Source organism: Triticum aestivum, chromosome 1B (assembly GCF_018294505.1).
Source record: "Triticum aestivum cultivar Chinese Spring chromosome 1B, IWGSC CS RefSeq v2.1, whole genome shotgun sequence".
Taxonomy (NCBI): Eukaryota; Viridiplantae; Streptophyta; class Magnoliopsida; order Poales; family Poaceae; genus Triticum; species Triticum aestivum.
Genome location: NC_057795.1, coordinates 683,168,212 through 683,185,684, shown reverse-complemented (window position 1 = coordinate 683,185,684; position 17,473 = coordinate 683,168,212). Strand labels below are relative to the sequence as shown.

Sequence of the window (17,473 nt, the reverse complement as noted above, 5' to 3'; positions counted from 1 at the left end):
TAATGAATTAAGGTTAATTTCATTTTAGAGGATAAAAGCAGCCCGTGGAGGGTGACCCGCACATACACTCTGATGATTTTTTTGGAAGTGTTTAACATCCCCTTGCGCTTGGCAAGTGGCCATGTGGTGATCGAGCTAATTATCGTGGGTTTGAGCACATTCGAAGGCGTTATGATCAAGTAAACACCACCACCATTAGTGAGGATGAGAAAGAGGATAAGCGGTGATACTTTTTCTTGAGTCATGCTTATTGGCTAAGGGGTTGGTTACATTTCTTTCTCCTTTTGCAATGCACAGAAATTATACGCTGGCTCGGCCCCTGCTCCGTCCTCTGTTGGAAATAATCACGATTAGGTGTCCCTGTCCCGTACGGATCTGTAGCGTTAGCCGAATCAGCTCTGTACTACTTAGATAGATCAGGCACTATAATAATAATAATAATAATAATAATAATAATAATAATAATAATAATAATAATAATAATAATAATAATAATAATAATGCCGACAGACTATGTTTGTACCCCTAGAGATATTACAGTCATCGAATCAATCATGTCTGCCCCCAAGAAAACCATATTCGTGGACATTGTAGATGCCTTGTTATCAAACGATGATCTGCAATGTCTTATGAAGGATGATGTGTTCTTACACGATGGTGTAAGACCAATTGCATAAAATTTGTGATTATTAATATAAACAATATATAATATCGTGTAAAACATAGATATAATTCATACATGGAATTGCAGGTGATAAATGCTTACATATATTGCATGCTGGCTCACGACCATCTACGAGACAGGGTGGGTGGAAAGGTATATATTATTAGCACGTTCGTTTCTGGCCAGATATAAGAAGATGGAGAAAGATATATAGACCCATCAAAATATCGCCGCATCGTACATCATGTTAATACTTATGTACAAAAAGATATGGTTAGTCTCGCCTCATCATCCATGCTTATCATGATGTATTTTTTTAATTAATCCATGTGTATAATGATTTGTTATAATTTATATCTAATTACGACTACAACTTATATGATTTTTACACCAGCTATTCATTCCGATTAACATTGAGCAGAGTCATTGGTATCTGGCAGTCGTCAATGCCCAAAAACGTGAGATTCAAGTATTGGACTCGCTGGGTTCTCGGATCAATCGGAGTGACCTTACTATTACGGTAACTACTATTCTTTTTTGGTACTCTTGACATATGTTTGTTTGCCATAACCTACTTTCCATATATAAAATAGTTACTAGGACTTGAGAATCGTTTGAAACTTGGAGAACAAAGTCCGGAGTTTAATAAAGATCATGAGTGGTCTGATCTCAATGTTACAAAATGGAATGTCGTAGAACAGTTCCTAGAGGCAAAACAAACGGATGGGTAAGCACTTGTCACAAATTGAAAATTATTTTCTTTGGTACTCATCAACATAAAAATATGATATAGTATAACATATTGATAGTAAAATGTCGCACTGTATCTATTAGTTGATTCAAGCCATGTGGGTATAATGAACACAATTTTTTTTGAAATGGTCTATTTATTTGATTCAGATGTGTGATATTCTGAAGTATTTTTTATGATATTATAGCGCATCTTGTGGACTATTTATGCTAAATTTTATGGAATATTGGACAGCAGATGTATTAACAGATCAGTTCACCCAGGTATTTCCTTTTATACATTATCTCATTACTTTATTGGAATAATGTTATATCGATTTTTTGTATATCTTGCAGGAGGATATCAAGCACTTTCGACGAAAATTAGTTATCATTTTGCTCGATTCAGAACTGAATAAGCTAAAATGATGTCCAATATACCATCAACCAGACATTAAAGACAAACATCCTAGCCCAATCCCCAACATGCCCACGGATCAATGTGAATTGCTTATCGGCCTTTGCAACTATATCATGTCCATTGATGATGCCAAGTGTTTGGAGTAAGTATCATTTATCAATATGTAAGGTGCCGGTATACACTGTTGTTATTCTTACCATCCAATTCTCAGAAAAGAATGGGACCGAAGCTCGACACCCCGTCCAATGGGCTTAAGTCTCAAAAAACTTCAAAGCATACTTAACATGGAGCAGTCTATGGACAATGATTGTTTCAATATTGTTGTGCGTATTCTGGCATGTGACGAGGGAGTATTGTTCACAGACCCTCCAATACACTACATGGATCTACAATTTTGTGTAAGTTATCATAATTCTTCATTCAACATCATTAGTATGAACATGTTTTTAAACAGTATTTTTTTACTCAGTCCATGCTGTGGGATTCAACACGAGAGTCAAAAGTTTTTGCGATAAGGAAACTATTCAGAAGTTGGCAACTTTGTTTGATAGCTAGCATGAGATAGACAACAACAAAATATCGTGCAACATGGTAAGTAAGGTATTTTTTCGTTGTTTGTCATGGTTTATTGTTGTCTGTAATACCTACCACTTGTAGATTTATCTTCTATATGAATCCATCGGTTGATGGAAAAAGAGGCATGTCATGTATCTATTCTGGATTCTATTCGTACAATACAAACGACGGAGATGAAAATTTTGAGGCACTTAGTGAAATTAAAAAGTTTTGCGAGGGAATTCAAAGAAGCATTCGAAATAAAGCAACCAGGATGGCATTCTGATATATCAAAATGCGAACGTGTATTTCCTAATGGTATTCCAACGAGCATAGACGGGTAATAAATTTATCATACAAACATTTATTTTTATTATCACCATATTTAATACAATAACAATTTAGTAAATTGCAGGGATTTGTCAGGTTTTTATGTCTTTCATTTTATGATGTGGTGAAACGGTAAAGACCTTGTGCAATCGGTTTGTGCGGTGAGTATTGTGCGTTACACATGTTTTTAAATCTTTCATGTGAAGTATTCGTCCTAACTATGTATATTGCTTTTGCAGGATGGGTATGAGTTGAGGAAGCGGTTTTTATTATACTTGCTCAAACATCGTGCAAATATAGCTAAAGACAACTTGCCTGATATTGTACGAGAATTTCTTAAGCGCATCAAGTAGATCTCAATATTATGTAATATATTTTTATTTGAATCATTACTTTATACATATACGTTCTCAATTTGATATCTTGTTATGAGTTTACATTACAAGTGAATTGGACTTCAATTGTTATGCAATTGTGATCGTTTTATATTGTCTCTACACGCGATATTTAGCATGCATTATCTTTATGTGACTTCAACAAACTATTTCAGAAGCCCGTGGCAACGCACGGGCACTCTACTAGTAGATTAATAATGCTCGAGTAAATTATGCTATTATAAGAATATTTTGGCTTGGATGTTCTTTTTATGTAAAACTGTTATGAAAATATCAAGAAACATATTGAAACGACTTAAAAAGTGCTGTACTGCCATGTGACTGACCCAAATACTTCTAATTTGAATGCAAAGAAGCTTATCTTAGTTAGCTCTACAAACTACAAACAGAGAAAGAAACTGGATTTAACTGGGAAGAAACAGTAACCATAAGTTTCTTAAAGGAAATCAAAGTACACACCCAAACCACCCAGGCTCTGTCTCGACAACAACTAAAACTTTCTAAGATGTCTAGCTTATTATTTAGTCCATACGCAAGGATCAAAAACATTCGGCTGCATATCAGCACAGAACCTAATACTATACAAGGTGCTCATTGTATGAAATGCTAGTCCTCTATTTTTTTTCCTAGGCTCTGACCGTCGCCCTTCTTGTAGGGCCGCCGGCCCTGCTGATAAGTTGCTCAGCCGTTGTCGCAGTCGACGGGACGATGAGGACCACAGAAGACAGGCGAGATGATCCCCTTGGCGAAACCGACGGGGTGCGCTAACCATGGGTACTGCCGTTGCCGTTGGCATGGCAGGTTCCATTTGCTACACCACCGTTGGCTTGCTTCTGCGCGTGCCCGTTCTGGTGTACTAGGGGCGTCGAGGAGCTGTCGCCGAGCTTGTGTTTAGCCGCAACCACATGGCCGTTGCAGCTGTCCTGCAGCACCTGGTCCAGTTGCCCGCATGCTGCGGCGATTAGTCCTGTATAGGCAAAGTGTGGATGGTTGAGCAGATTGTCAGTGTTTGCTGTAGCTTCACACCGAACCAAGATAATTTCCAGTAAGAGTCGAGTAGCTTACCGACAAATGGAGGTGAAGGTTTTGAAGGCGTCGACTTGAACTCCGGATGGAATTGGACACCGACGAAGAACCGGTGATCAGGTATTTCAATGATCTAGAAAAATAGTAGTTATAATGGTGAATCAACTAGCATGGTGAAGCACAGGCAAGGTTATTGGTTTTGTTATTATACATACCTCCATTCTCTGTCCAGTCTCGTCCTTGCCAACAAACTGAAGTCCGGCATTTTCAAATGCTGGCACCATATCAGGATTTACCTGCAGACATCATTTTTAAAACAAAACAATGAATGCGGTCAGAAAAGGGATCAAAAGCATCCAAAGCATTTATGCATCGATGTGGCTGAGCAAATATTATACAGACCTCATATCTGTGACGATGCCTCTCATCTACGAAGTTGACACCACCATAGCTAAGTGAACAAAACAAAACTAATGAGTAGGCAACATGGTCAGTAGCGCCAACACAGATAACTATGACAGAGAACATGCACTGCACTCACAGCTTGGCAGATTTGCAGTCAGTAACCTTGAAAAATGTTCTCCTTGATCCAAGGCGCATGGTCCCACCCATATGTGTTTTTGAACCCTAAAAAAGAAATATTATTAAATTGTAAGAAACCATATGTGAGCTTGAAGGCGGTTTCCACTTTCAAAATAAAACTAAATGCAATATGTTCGATACAGAAAAAATGCCACAGGTCCGCAGATAAATAGTTTCCCCTGCAAGTAAGGTTATGGGTGGAGGTGGTGTGTTGTGTGTGCGCTTGAAGATTACCTCTGGCATAAAAATAACACATGGGGTCTTCGTATTGGGATTAAATTCTGTGCTGTCCGCATCAGGGAATTTCATGACATGGCGCGCAAACTCTACAACAGCAAGCTGCATCCCAAGGCATATGCCAAGATAGGGGACATTGTTTTCACGGGCATACTTAGCAGCCATCATTTTCCCTTTAACACCTCTGTCCCCAAAGCCACCAGGCACTAAAATGCCATCAGCACCCTGGAGTAAGAAATTGTCAGACAAGTACAAAATTGTAAATTCAGCAACATTTAAGGGCATATACTCGTCACCTTCAATAAACTCCACGCTGCATTGTAAGCATCAGGTGCCTATAAAATTTAACCACGGACAGGTAAGGAAATGCAGTACAGGTTAAAGACTAAGGAAACTACATACTACGAGTAGTTCAAACCTCAGAGGCAGTTGAATCCTCAAGATCAGTGGAAGCAACCCAATCTACAACAAGTTTTTTGCGGCAAGAGACAGAAGCATGCAAAAGAGCCTGCAAAAAAATGCAGAAAAAAATGTTGGACAGTAATAACGAGATTTAACAACAAGACTGAAACAATTACCACAATGATCATCTCACCTTTAACACAGAAAGGTACGAATCAGACAGACCAGTGTACTTTCCAACCATGGCAATCCTCACCTGAAACAACAGTGCGGTACAATTGGGCCTAAGTAAAGGTTTCCAGACAGATAAAACAATTGTAAAGGACAAACAGAAACCAACTTCATCCTGTAGGGTGTCATATAAAGTAGCCCTTGCCACCCATTCCTCCAACTTCGGCTCCTGAGCAACGCTGCAAACATGGGAAAGAAGATTCAGATAGCATGTCAGCATGCCATCTTTGGAAGAAAATCTCAATAAGGTACATGAAAACAAACCTTTCAAGATTCAGAACTTTAAGAATAGCATTGTGTGCTTTCTGGTCCTGAAATGGAAAACGAAAATATCATATAGTACATCGTGCATGGGGAAAAACATACATTTATACATAAATAATGAGATGTGCTATACCCGTAACAGCAAAGGGATGTGCCAAATGTTCGAAACATCATATAGGGTGAAAATATTAGCGGCCTGCAACCAAAAGAATCCATTATCAACAAGAGTGATCAGCTGCACATACATATTATCCGTTGTAGAAAAGGACAATTTCAATACCGGCACATGACAAAACTGGGAGAGTTTTTCCTTCACATTTTCCTCTAGCTCCTGTCACCAATAAAGCATGAGAAGTTAATAAATCAATACGGGTCAGAACACATGGTAAGTTGGACAGGTCCATTGACTAACCTTAGTACTGCGACAAGCTAACATATTTGGCGTGAGACCAAGTCCTCTCAGACCACGTACACTGTGTTGAGTTGGCTTGGTTTTCTACAATAACAGCAAGCCATACGTAACAAAGTATATTAAATATGATGTTAGTTATGCTTAGTGCCTTAGTCACAACACCAAGCCACAATCAGCAAAGGGAAGACTGGCATTATGAATTGACTGAGAAGTAAGAAGTTTACTTACCTGCTCACCGACAACATTCAATACCGGAACCAGACTGACATGTACCAAACAGAAATTACCAGCACCTGGCAAATAAATAAAGAACATGGAAATAATGATATTCATACCACCATGTAGAAGATTTTTTTTAATGTAAGATGCAAGTTCCTTACCAACACGATAGGAGAATTGACCTAGAGCTTCAATAAATGGCATGGATTCAATATCCCCTGCAGCACATCATTAAGTTACAGACAGAAGATTAGAACTCCAAAATGAATTGTAAGCAAAGAAAGAGTCTTAGAAATGAACAAAATGTTAAAAGTTATCTCTTGCACCTATAGTGCCACCCAGTTCTATAACACAGACATCGGCAGGTCCCTCCTGGCCATCAACAGGGACCATTGCAACACGCTCAATCCAATCTTGTATTGCATTTGTAATGTGTGGAACAACCTTAATTAAAGGAAAAACATGATTGATCATATTAGATTCCCAAGAAATGTTCAATGTAAGTTGCCAATTTCAAGTAAGAAAAAGAAAAGATGAGTCTGGAGGAAGTGGCTTGCACCTGCACAGTCTTTCCCAGGTATTCTCCCTCTCTTTCTTTATTTATAACAGACTGCCATAAAAAAATATCAAGTTAAACAAACAAGCAAGATCAGACTATTTTGCAATTTTTACAAACATATTTACAAATGCACATGTTGTACATGCCGCTATTCTCAGTTTCTCACATACTCATATGCTTAAGTATAAGTTATGCTGCGCATTCAATATACAGGTGGATGAGAAAACAAGTCTTTTATATCCTGTAAGCTGTTACAAGATGTCAACATCAAAATGTAGAAAGCTTAAAATTAAATAGTGTTTGATAGCTATGTAACAAAGAAAGTGGATGAGAAGCTAATGACCTTGTATGACCAAGTCATACTGTTAAGATTAAGACATTGCAATGATGTTGAAATACAGCCAATGATTCAGCATGAACATTATCCGACCCAGCTATAGTTTGACATTGCCATTAAGCAGGGGGGGGGTGGTAGGTTGTAGTTGCACACCTGGTAGATCTTTCCAGTAGTTATGTTGTTGTCGCGTGTCAGCTTAATGTCTAGAAACCTCTCATAGTTCCCGAGATCCAAGTCCACCTGCAACGATTTAAGGCTATATCAAATGAACAGATCTGTGCCAGCATTAAAACATCGATGACTTAGTCATGTAGCAGATTCCAATACCTCGCCACCATCATCTAGAACAAACACTTCGCCATGTTCAAAAGGAGACATGGTTCCAGCATCAGTGTTAAGGTAAGGATCTGCACATTTGAGTGACACAATCAGAAAATGCCAGCCTTGCAAGAACAGAAGTTTTTTTTGCAAGAACAGAAGTAATCAGTCAAAGCATCTGGGCAGGCAATAGGTAGCATTGCCCCAACGCTACAACACAAAAATTACTCGAAATGATGATTCTTCCTGGCAATAATATAAACAATAATATAGCCACAAGGAGCCAAGAGAAAGAAGGGTGTAGTTAACTAGAAACCAATAACTATCAAACGATGAATAGCATAAACAAACTAATCCGAGTTTATCCAACGTGTACCCTCCGTGTATCGCCGATGGTTGGATGCTGGAAGGAATGGTAGAAATCTAAACCGGGCCTCCGTGGCGCTGCGACAACGCATCGAGAATCCCTCCGGAACGCACAGAAACAAGAAATGGAGGGATAAACCTAGTGGTGGTTCTTTAAACTTATCCTGGCCACCTTGCACCCTTCAGATGGAGCTTCAGATACAGCAGCACTGATGACCAGGCCCGGCTAATTCTTGATCCTTTTCCTGATTCATGTCAATATATGATCCATGGACAAATCACGGGCATGCGAAATAAAAGGTTGGCCGGTGCCGGGTGAAGCCGCTGCTACTGTTCAGCACCGTTCAAAATCCCAGGGCCGCGCCAGCAGCGGCCCCCCAATGCGGACGGGGACGGGGGACGGGCCTCGCCTGAAATTCCTACCCGGGGACGGCAGAATCCCCTCGAAAACCGGGGTATTTCGATCTAGGACGGCCCCCGTGTAACGAACCCGGGAAAAGAGGGGAAAAGAAATCTAAAGAAACGTATCGGGCCGGCGGCGGCGGCGGCGGCGGCGGCGGCGGTACCGAGTCTCTCTGTCGCCGGAGCGGGGCGCGGGAGGGCGGGGAGGGGGCGGGGCGCGTACCGATCTTGATGGAGGTAATGCGGAGGCCGCAGGCCTTGAGCACGACGCCGATGCTGCTGGCCGTCACCCCCTTGCCGAGCCCGCTCACCACGCCGCCGGTCACCAGGACGTACTTCATCTCGCCGGGCCGCCTGTCTCTCTCTCTCCCCGCCCCTCGGCCGCCGCCGCCGCCTCCGCCGCCGCGATTCGTCCGGTCCGGCGCGGGGGTGTGCGGGTGTGGGGTTCAAGCGCGCAGCCGTCACGAGAGGGAGAGGGGAACGGCGCAGGGGATAGAGACGAGACGAGGGCTCCCCTCCCGGTATTTATACCCCCGAAAACCTTTCCCCCTCTATCCCCTCCCCATTTCTTCCAAATCTGGAAAGGGTCTTATATTTCCACCCCTTTTGAATGGTGAAACTTTATGTTTGACCCTAGAATGTCACACTTTCTTTAGAGGAGCATCAAAATTATGGTCACTATTTGAAAGGAACCAAAAATTTATGCGATGTTTGTTCAAACCACGCCTCGAGAGAACAAACTCTGTCTTCGTAGTCTTCCTATGAAATAAACGTGAAATCAGCAGTACCAAGATAAGAAAACACGAAAACAAAGAAAACTTATGCGATGGTTGTTTATGATACTGCAGTCACGGGAAACAAATGTAATGGTGATATCAGATGACGAATGAAACATCTAGCTCAACATGCGTGTTTTTGTCGAATGTTCGAAACAAACTCGAAGAAGCATTAGTGTCGATACATGTTTGACTGCAATTCCATCTTTAACTTGCTTATCATTCCTGGCTCGTTATCACCCCGGACTTTACAGGGTTAGTATCAAAGTCGCAGCCCGTCTATTTGTTTTGGCTCATTCTCGTCCTCCTACCCATAAGTCCCTCCTACCCATAAGTCATAGACATCCATTTCCTTTTTTCTTAGACAAGGGGATGTTAATCATCAAAGTTACAACAAAAAGGATGCTTTAATTGAAAGAGCTTTTCGAGCACGCCCCTGCGTCCTCTTTTCCTTTTCCTCCATAATGTATCTTATAGCTTGAGGAGTTCGACTCTGTGATGTAAACACCGACCACCCTTCTCCCTCCCTCCTTCGCAGGCGGTCGGGGATGGAGGAAGGAGGGTGTGTTTGCCATAGGATTAGTGATGTTTTTTTAGGTTGCCTTTTTTATTGCACAAATCGGCTCTGGAGATTGCTCTCGTTCTTCATGTATTCTTCCTCGCGACTTTGGTTGTCGAAGGGTTGATCGCTAGAATTGCCTAGATTTGAGGCTGCTAGAGGTCGTCCCTCACTATGCTCTTTGCACCAGCAGCCACTGTTGGTGGTGGAGGCAATGTGTAAATCGAGTGGAGCTCTTGGAATTGGCGATTGGGGAGATGTTCATACTCATCGATGTTGTTGGAAGAGGTATAACGCCTGCTTTTTTTCTTCGGATGATGACGAATCACACTGATTGATGACTAAAAAAAAGCTGGAAGCAACAACTGTGTGCTAGAGCAGATCCAACTAAGGAAATGCAACACCTGTTGTGTTGGAGATAATCACGCAATGCTGGTAGAACATCATCAACCAACCAATGTTGGAGACGCGCCTGCAAAGCAAAACCAACCGAAACGGGGTGCGTGGCTCATCCGTCTTCAAAGCCCACTGACATTCCTGCGTAGCCCACCCAGAGTTACCTTACCAGCCCACGTTTCACCCGTGACTCACGAGCACGCACGCTCCTCCTCACTCCTCGGTCCCCACCGGGACCAATCCACTCCACCCCACTGACAGCTCGACCCGCACAAACCAGCCCCACACCCCAGCGACCACGCTCCCGGCCGCCCGCCCTCGCCACGCACACACAAACGCAAAAACAATAAATTACACAATCAAATAAATAAATACGTACTACACATTATAAAATACGTAAAGAAATACACGAAAGAAATAAATAAATACATGAGCGTAGGGAGGGCGTAGCGCAACGCCGCTTCTCCTCCATTTTTGTTCATCTCTCATCTCCTCCTCACGCACACACAGCGACACTCCGCTCCGATCACTCCACACCCCACCCCCCACCCCAGCTCACGCCCCCCACCCCGCCCCCACCCACCCCGCCGCCGCCGCCGCCGCGCCCCGTAGATCTGATCTGCCCCGACCCGACCGCCCGATCGGATCCGGCCCGAAGGTGAGCGCCCCGAGATCGCTCGCTCGCTCGCTCGTCGGATGCGGATTTGAATCTGAGCTCTGCGCGTGCCGCTTCTAGGGTTTCCGCGGTTGGCTCATGGTTCACGATGGCGCCGTGAAGGACCAGCAGCAGCACCAGCGGGAGGAGAGGTCGCCGGATACCCCCGCGCCCTCTGCATCTGCGGTGACGGACGCGTCCGCGGCGGCGGCGGTGGTAGCGGAGGCGGGGGCGGCGAGAGCGGGGGAGGGGGAGGCGGCAGTAGGGGCGGGGCCGTCCAAGCCCGGGAGCGACAAGCGGCTGGGCGTGCGGCACCCGGTCAAGTACCGCCGGTTCCGGGCCAAGGGGAAGGCGATGGCGGAGCCCGGGGCCACCCCCGCGCACCAGCCGCTGGAGGAGGAGCTGGAGCTGGAGTTGGAGGAGGGCGAGGGGGAGGTCGAGGAGGAGGCCTCCTCGCCCGAGCGGGAGGTGCGGGCCGGCGTCGTGGAGGTGGAGGTCGAGGTGGAGATGGAGGTGGAGGTGTCCTCCGCAGCAGCGGCAGCAGCAGTAGGGATGGAGGTGGAGGAGGGGGCCGGCATGGACGTGTCGCCGGCTGCGGCCGTGGCCATGGTGGACTCGGAGCACTCGTCCGAGGAGGAGGAGGAGGAGGAGGTGTCGTCGTCGCCGGTGCTGGCGCTGCCGGAGCAGGCGAGGAGGACGCAAGGGCATGCTGTGGCCGCTGCCGTGCCCGCCCTGGTCGTGCCCAAGGACCAGGACCTGGAGAAGGAGAAGAAGGAGAAGGAGAGGCAGAGGGAGAGGGACAGGGTCGACGAGGTCGGCTACATGAGCGGCGGCTGCAAGAGGTAATAATTCTCGCTCGCTCCTCGGTTTCATTTGCTTCGCAGATTGCGATGCTCGGTATTGTTGGCTGGCGCGAAGTACCGTTGGCCTGTTTGATTCAAATGCTCTACATGTGCAGCTTTGTGTTCTGATGTATTTAATGCAACGCGGTGTGGTAGAGCTTAGGACGTAATTGCATGACCATGTGTTTGTGATGCAGAATGTAGCTTTCTGTGAGTCAATATGCTGCATTCAGGATCATAACTGGAAGAAGTTTTGCGTGCAGTTTGTTAGCTTGGTGGTTACTCTGTGGGATTATGAAGGTCTGTTTGGTTACGGCTCGACTAGCTCTACCGGTTTTGGCACCACCATAGATTTTTTTAGAGCCGAAGTCTACGTGCGGTTTTTGGCTGGTCCCATGCAAAATAGAAAGAAATGCTTTAATGAAAATACATGCTTCACTAAATACCGGTAAACGACAATTTAGATTCAATACTGAAGGCAGCGGGTGTACCTTGCCAATACGTCCGCGCTGCCCTTTTCTGGCCGGAATATTCTAGTACTCTCCCTATTTAGAATTATGTATTGTTCCCGACTTGGGATGAACCAGGACATCAATTTTATGGAATCAACATAAATTCGAAAACTCTTGTGCGATTTTTCCTACTGGCAGTAGCGTCCAGTGAACCTGTTGCATAGTATGCACACATGCCTCTGCTAAAGAGTAGTGGATGCTCGCTTTTAGACAAAGAGCAGTGAATGGCATAATTGTGCTGCAAAGCATAATGTTGTATCTTTTCCGTTAAGGCGTTAACAGGTGGTTGCTTGCTGGTTTTCATGGTCTGCTCTCCATAGATATGCCATCTTCTGAAAGAGGAAAATACGTTATTATTATTTTGACAGAAACATTATAGGAGCTGCTTTTCGACTGAGAATGATAAAACATGCTACCGAGATACGTCTAAATTCTACAGTACTCTATGGAACTACTCTTTGGCCATACGAATAATATAGCTTCACTAAAATGTTTCAATTCGATTTTGGCAAGTTATTCTCCAAAAAATTCAACAACATGTCATATGGGAAATGATGTCTTGAAAAGGAACATTTGCTGTTAATACAATATTTCTTCATCATCAGATCTTATAGATGCTCGTGCAATATCTAGATAGAAATAGAATATTGGTATGTCTTCATCAAAGTGGGTCAACTACTCAACTCAGTATTACTTTCTTCAACCAAGCCAACTTTGCTTGGAATTGTTGTGGGATCAGCAATCATATGCCTTTTTCTAGGGTAACATGACTAGTCCATCACATCTACTTCATTTAGTTGGTGACTTGTCTACATTTTGCTCCCATTTTTACACCCATCATCCTCTCTTGTGACATCAGTCCATTCCACATTGGTGATGAGCAGCTTAGAGTGTGGTTGCTGGAATCATGCATGGCCCAAAAGTAGAGATGAAGCGTCTCAGGGTTCTGGAATAGCTTGCTATTTCCTTGTATAAATGTACTTTATATAATGCAGAACTTCATAAATCTTGAACTCATTTTGTAACAGCTGCAATTATCTTGTCGATTACGTTGGTTTAGTCGTAAATAATGGTTCTAAAGATAATTTTCTTTCCAAATGGCTTGATGTGTCTTCTTAATCTTCTTAAAATTTGTGCAATTTTTATTTCTTTAAACATACTCGGTTCTAGTGATTCTATTTCTTGGTCCTGGTCTTGCTATTTAAAGAATATTGTTTCAATCTCCTTCCTTGGATAGTTTGAGAAAAATGGAAATTACCTTTTTTTGATTCAAGTTGCTGATTGCATACACCACATATCTATTAAAAATACAACTTCTAATTCAAATACATGCATCTAATTTCTATTAACATATACAGATTATTTTCTGTACTTCGATTAGACAGCCTTTTTGGCTATACACATCTGCTATCAGGGTTTTTGCAAAATTATTTTACTTGTCTTATACATGCAATTATAAGTTTCTAAATTTTAACAACAGGCATTTTTGGATTTTGACTGATTTGCAGTGATGATGGAAGTTTGAGTTGTGGATATTCAAGTTTTAGAGGAAAAAGGGCAACCATGGAAGACTTCTTTGACATAAAATCATCTAAAATTGATGATAAACAAATAAATCTCTTTGGAATATTTGATGGTCAGCAATTCTTTTTTCTTGTAGACTTCTCTTATCTTTTCTCAATGGTTCTTTGTCTAAACCATTTGTTTTCTTGCAGGTCATGGGGGTTCACGTGCTGCTGAGTATTTGAAGGAGCACTTGTTTGAGAACCTCATGAAACACCCACAATTCATGTCAGATACAAAATTAGCAATAAGTAAGATTCTCTTTTCAAAAAGTAACTTGTATAATTTTGTTAATGCTATTTCCAACATTTCCTTGATATTTCATGTGTGGACTATCTAATTAGTGGTAACTCGCAGGTGAAACATATAAAAAAACTGATTCAGATTTCTTGGATTCTGAAATCAACACTCACAGAGATGATGGGTCAACTGCATCGACAGCAGTTCTGCTTGGAAATCATCTTTACGTGGCTAACGTAGGTGACTCTCGGGCTGTAATATCAAAGTCGGGCAAAGGTGATTGATTCTTATGTGTTGTACATTGATTAGTATTTGATTCAGCTAGATTTGTTGGCACATGCACAACACGGCCTAGCATGGTTACTGTACAATAATAGTAGGATGGTCTATGGTTCAGGGCACTAACTTTACAGTTGAGTTTAGTTACGGTGTTGATGCAATCAAGTATTTGTTTTGGAGGACTCTCTCTCTATATATCATTTGGTGTTTATATTGTTATGAATGCAAATTAATGGTTGTTGTGAAATGCTAATTACTTTAAATAGTTTCCACCAAATTAAGAATAGTGACGTTTTTCATTTTGTGAAAATTTGTAGCACATGTCTCTTTTTACTGAGTTCAGTCATCATCATCTTTTATTATTGGAAAGATCGGTGCCATACACTCTGGGAAGGCATACATCATAGCTTTCCATTAGTTACTTGGTATATTTATGATGATCAATATGTAGTGGGTCTAATAATTTTGCAACCAATATAGTGGAAAACACTAACCTAGATGCATGAAACATGTTTGTCAACTTACCACCACTGATCACTCTTTCTTTTTCTGGAACAATTTTTGCTCATTTCTTATCAACCTGGCTTTCTGATGAAGTTTGTTGTTGGACATGCACCAGCTTGAATATGCATAGCATAAGATTACTCGATTAACATCTAGTCCACACAGAGGTGTTTTGGGACTTGCCAAATTATTTCTTGATCTCATCCAAATTTCACTAACAAAAGTTCCTTAAGCTTAGCAAATCAGAGGTCTTGATACTTGTTGCGATGTCCAAGGGACATTCTTACTTCTTTGGCACAGTGTGAATGTTAACAATCCAGATGTATATACTGCTGAATTGTTGGTAAAATAGTGTTTTCTTATCCACAGCTATTGCACTCTCTGATGATCACAAGCCGAACAGAAGTGATGAGAGGAAACGAATTGAGAGTGCTGGTGGGATTGTTATGTGGGCTGGTAAGTCATGCATCCATCACAGAAGAACCAACTTGACTGAACTACATATGTTTATATTTGGATAACATTTGGGTAGTCTATCTATTTATTTAGCAGAAGAAATAACATTTTCTTGGAGTGTGGGGCTTGGAAAATCTGATAGTAGCAAGTTGGCTTTTCAGGAACTTGGAGGGTTGGTGGTGTACTTGCAATGTCTCGGGCGTTTGGCAACCGCTTGTTGAAGCAATTTGTTGTCGCGGAACCAGAGATTCAGGTAACTTGTGCTTGTATACTTTGTGTTTGTTTCTAGCAAAAAAAAACACACATATATATTCTGTTTCATGGCTTATATGTCAAACTATCAGTGATCAAGGTTTTTTGTGTGACCCTTTATTAAATTGTCAGGATCAAGAAATAGATGATGAAATGGAGTTTCTGATTTTGGCTAGTGATGGGCTGTGGGATGTGGTTCCAAATGAGGTTAGTTACTATCTACTTAATTACTTGTTTAGAGGTGCAGGTATCCCTTTGTTCACAAGGTCTACCAGAGTAGAATAAACTCAGTTGGACATAGGAGCTTAGTTGGATTTATGGCACATACGTAGCGGAGTGGTGATTTGTGAACAACAAGTAGTCAGGACTCGTTATGATTGCCATGCAAGTAATATGTGGTCCACAAAATCATGGCAGTGTGCAGATATTTTTGAACACTTTAGTGATCTAAAAAGTCTTATATTACTCCCTCTGTCCGGAAATACTTGTCTTTGAAATGAATGTATCTAGATGTATTTTAATTCTAGATACATCCATTTTTATTCATTTATGCGACAAGTAATTTCGGACGGAGGGAGTACTTTACAGAGGGAGTACACAAGATATAATTCCCTATTCAAGAAAGCAATATGCCATTTACATCTGGATTGATTGTTGCATAAATTCGTTTAACCTTGCTGACATTTTTCTTTATTGTGAAAGCCAAATCCTTCCTCTGTATCAAAATATAAACCTTTTTGCAGTTCAATATTTTGATACAGTGGGAGTAGCATAATATATTAAGCACCTTTTTTAACTGTCATTTTACTGGTTTTACAAGAATGAGGATTATTAACATACGTTTTGCAGCAAGTTTTTGTGCTTTACATAACAAAGTTTTTACTCCCTCCGTCCGGAAATACTTGTCATCAAAATGGATAAAAGGGGATGTATCTAGACGTATTTTAGTTCTAGATACATCAATTTTTATTCATTTTGATGACAAGTATTTTCGGACGGAGGGAGTATCTGACTATGTTACACTCGTACTTGCATCTACAAGATTTTTCTGCCACTTATCCTAGTTGTCTCCTGAAGATTTGTACTGCACTACATCTTCATTGTTGAAAACATTACCGTGTGTCCACCTTTTGTCCACGCAGGACGCCGTCTCGCTCGTGAAGATGGAGGAGGACCCCGAGGCGGCGGCCAGGAAGCTGACGGAGACCGCGTTCGGCCGTGGGAGCGGCGACAACATCACCTGCGTCGTCGTCAAGTTCCAGCACAGCAAGGCGGCGGGCGATCAAATCTGATTGCTTCTATTCGTCCGTTATACATGTTGTTGTTAGCCTTTAAATTCACAGCAGCTGGATGGATGTGGATGTTTTCTCTGTTGCATGAGTTGTATGTACATTGGCGGCTGGTACTAGATGGCGACTCCCGTACATGGTGTTAACTGGTATACAAATTGTGGTGCTGGTTACATACAGTGGTACATTGGCGAGAATATATCTAGCTAGTGCGTACACCTCGTAAGAAGCTTCTTTTTTGGTGGTGTTGTTGAGAATTTGCCCGCTAAGCACTTTATTCAGTGATAGGCGAGTTGATATCCGGTTGAATAGGAACACTCAGGCGACCAGGGATCACAAAACAATGACATGTACTAGGAACTTGAACAACAGCCTCTCTTGCTGCAGCTGCATTAGGGCTCCTCCTAGTGAAGTCAAGTTTGAACCCTTGAAATGTCGAAAGAACTGAAGATGTGGTGGTATCGTACAGACTTGTCACTCCCAGATTGCCAAAGCTTCACCTCCTGCTGACAGTCCGTTTTGATGATCACTCCACTGTCAATCAGTTAGCAGTTGAATGGCAAAGGAATCTGAGACTGATACATACTTTTTGCACAGATCGCATCTTGCATGACATGCCGCGCGCCGTTGCAAGTTGCAATTCCAAGGCTGGTCGTAATGGCGAGTATCATATAATAGTATGATACTACATCCGTAGTGCA

General features: G+C 42.3%; 2 protein-coding genes across 4 annotated transcripts; one reads left to right on the top strand and one right to left on the bottom strand.

Moving 5' to 3' along the window:
- Positions 1–3,497: 3,497 nt before the first annotated feature.
- LOC123148983 (CTP synthase) lies at positions 3,498–8,955 on the bottom strand. Of its 3 annotated transcripts, XM_044568527.1 has the most exons (21): positions 8,673–8,954; positions 7,691–7,770; positions 7,517–7,603; positions 7,027–7,077; positions 6,794–6,911; positions 6,629–6,685; positions 6,477–6,541; positions 6,249–6,332; positions 6,117–6,167; positions 5,970–6,032; positions 5,837–5,883; positions 5,682–5,751; positions 5,535–5,597; positions 5,358–5,447; positions 5,236–5,274; positions 4,937–5,164; positions 4,662–4,747; positions 4,523–4,571; positions 4,336–4,416; positions 4,160–4,253; positions 3,498–4,061 (listed from the first exon to the last, which is right to left on the bottom strand). In XM_044568527.1, the coding sequence occupies exons 1-21, from the start codon at positions 8,788–8,790 to the stop codon at positions 3,859–3,861; spliced, it is 1,824 nt and encodes a 607-aa protein (XP_044424462.1). In that variant the 5' UTR covers positions 8,791–8,954; the 3' UTR covers positions 3,498–3,858. The 3 variants fall into 3 exon arrangements, 2 of the variants coding, with proteins under 2 accessions (XP_044424462.1, XP_044424456.1); XM_044568521.1 differs by having other exon boundaries at positions 5,535–5,751; positions 8,673–8,955; XR_006474305.1 differs by lacking the exon at positions 3,498–4,061 and having other exon boundaries at positions 4,523–4,590; positions 8,673–8,955.
- A 1,734-nt stretch (positions 8,956–10,689) lies between these two features.
- On the top strand, positions 10,690–16,971 carry LOC123148973 (probable protein phosphatase 2C 52). Its single transcript, XM_044568512.1, has 9 exons — positions 10,690–10,838; positions 10,917–11,677; positions 13,698–13,825; positions 13,905–14,003; positions 14,110–14,268; positions 15,145–15,231; positions 15,393–15,484; positions 15,616–15,690; positions 16,626–16,971. The coding sequence occupies exons 2-9, from the start codon at positions 10,935–10,937 to the stop codon at positions 16,773–16,775; spliced, it is 1,533 nt and encodes a 510-aa protein (XP_044424447.1). The 5' UTR covers positions 10,690–10,838; positions 10,917–10,934; the 3' UTR covers positions 16,776–16,971.
- The last annotated feature ends 502 nt before the right edge of the window (positions 16,972–17,473 follow it).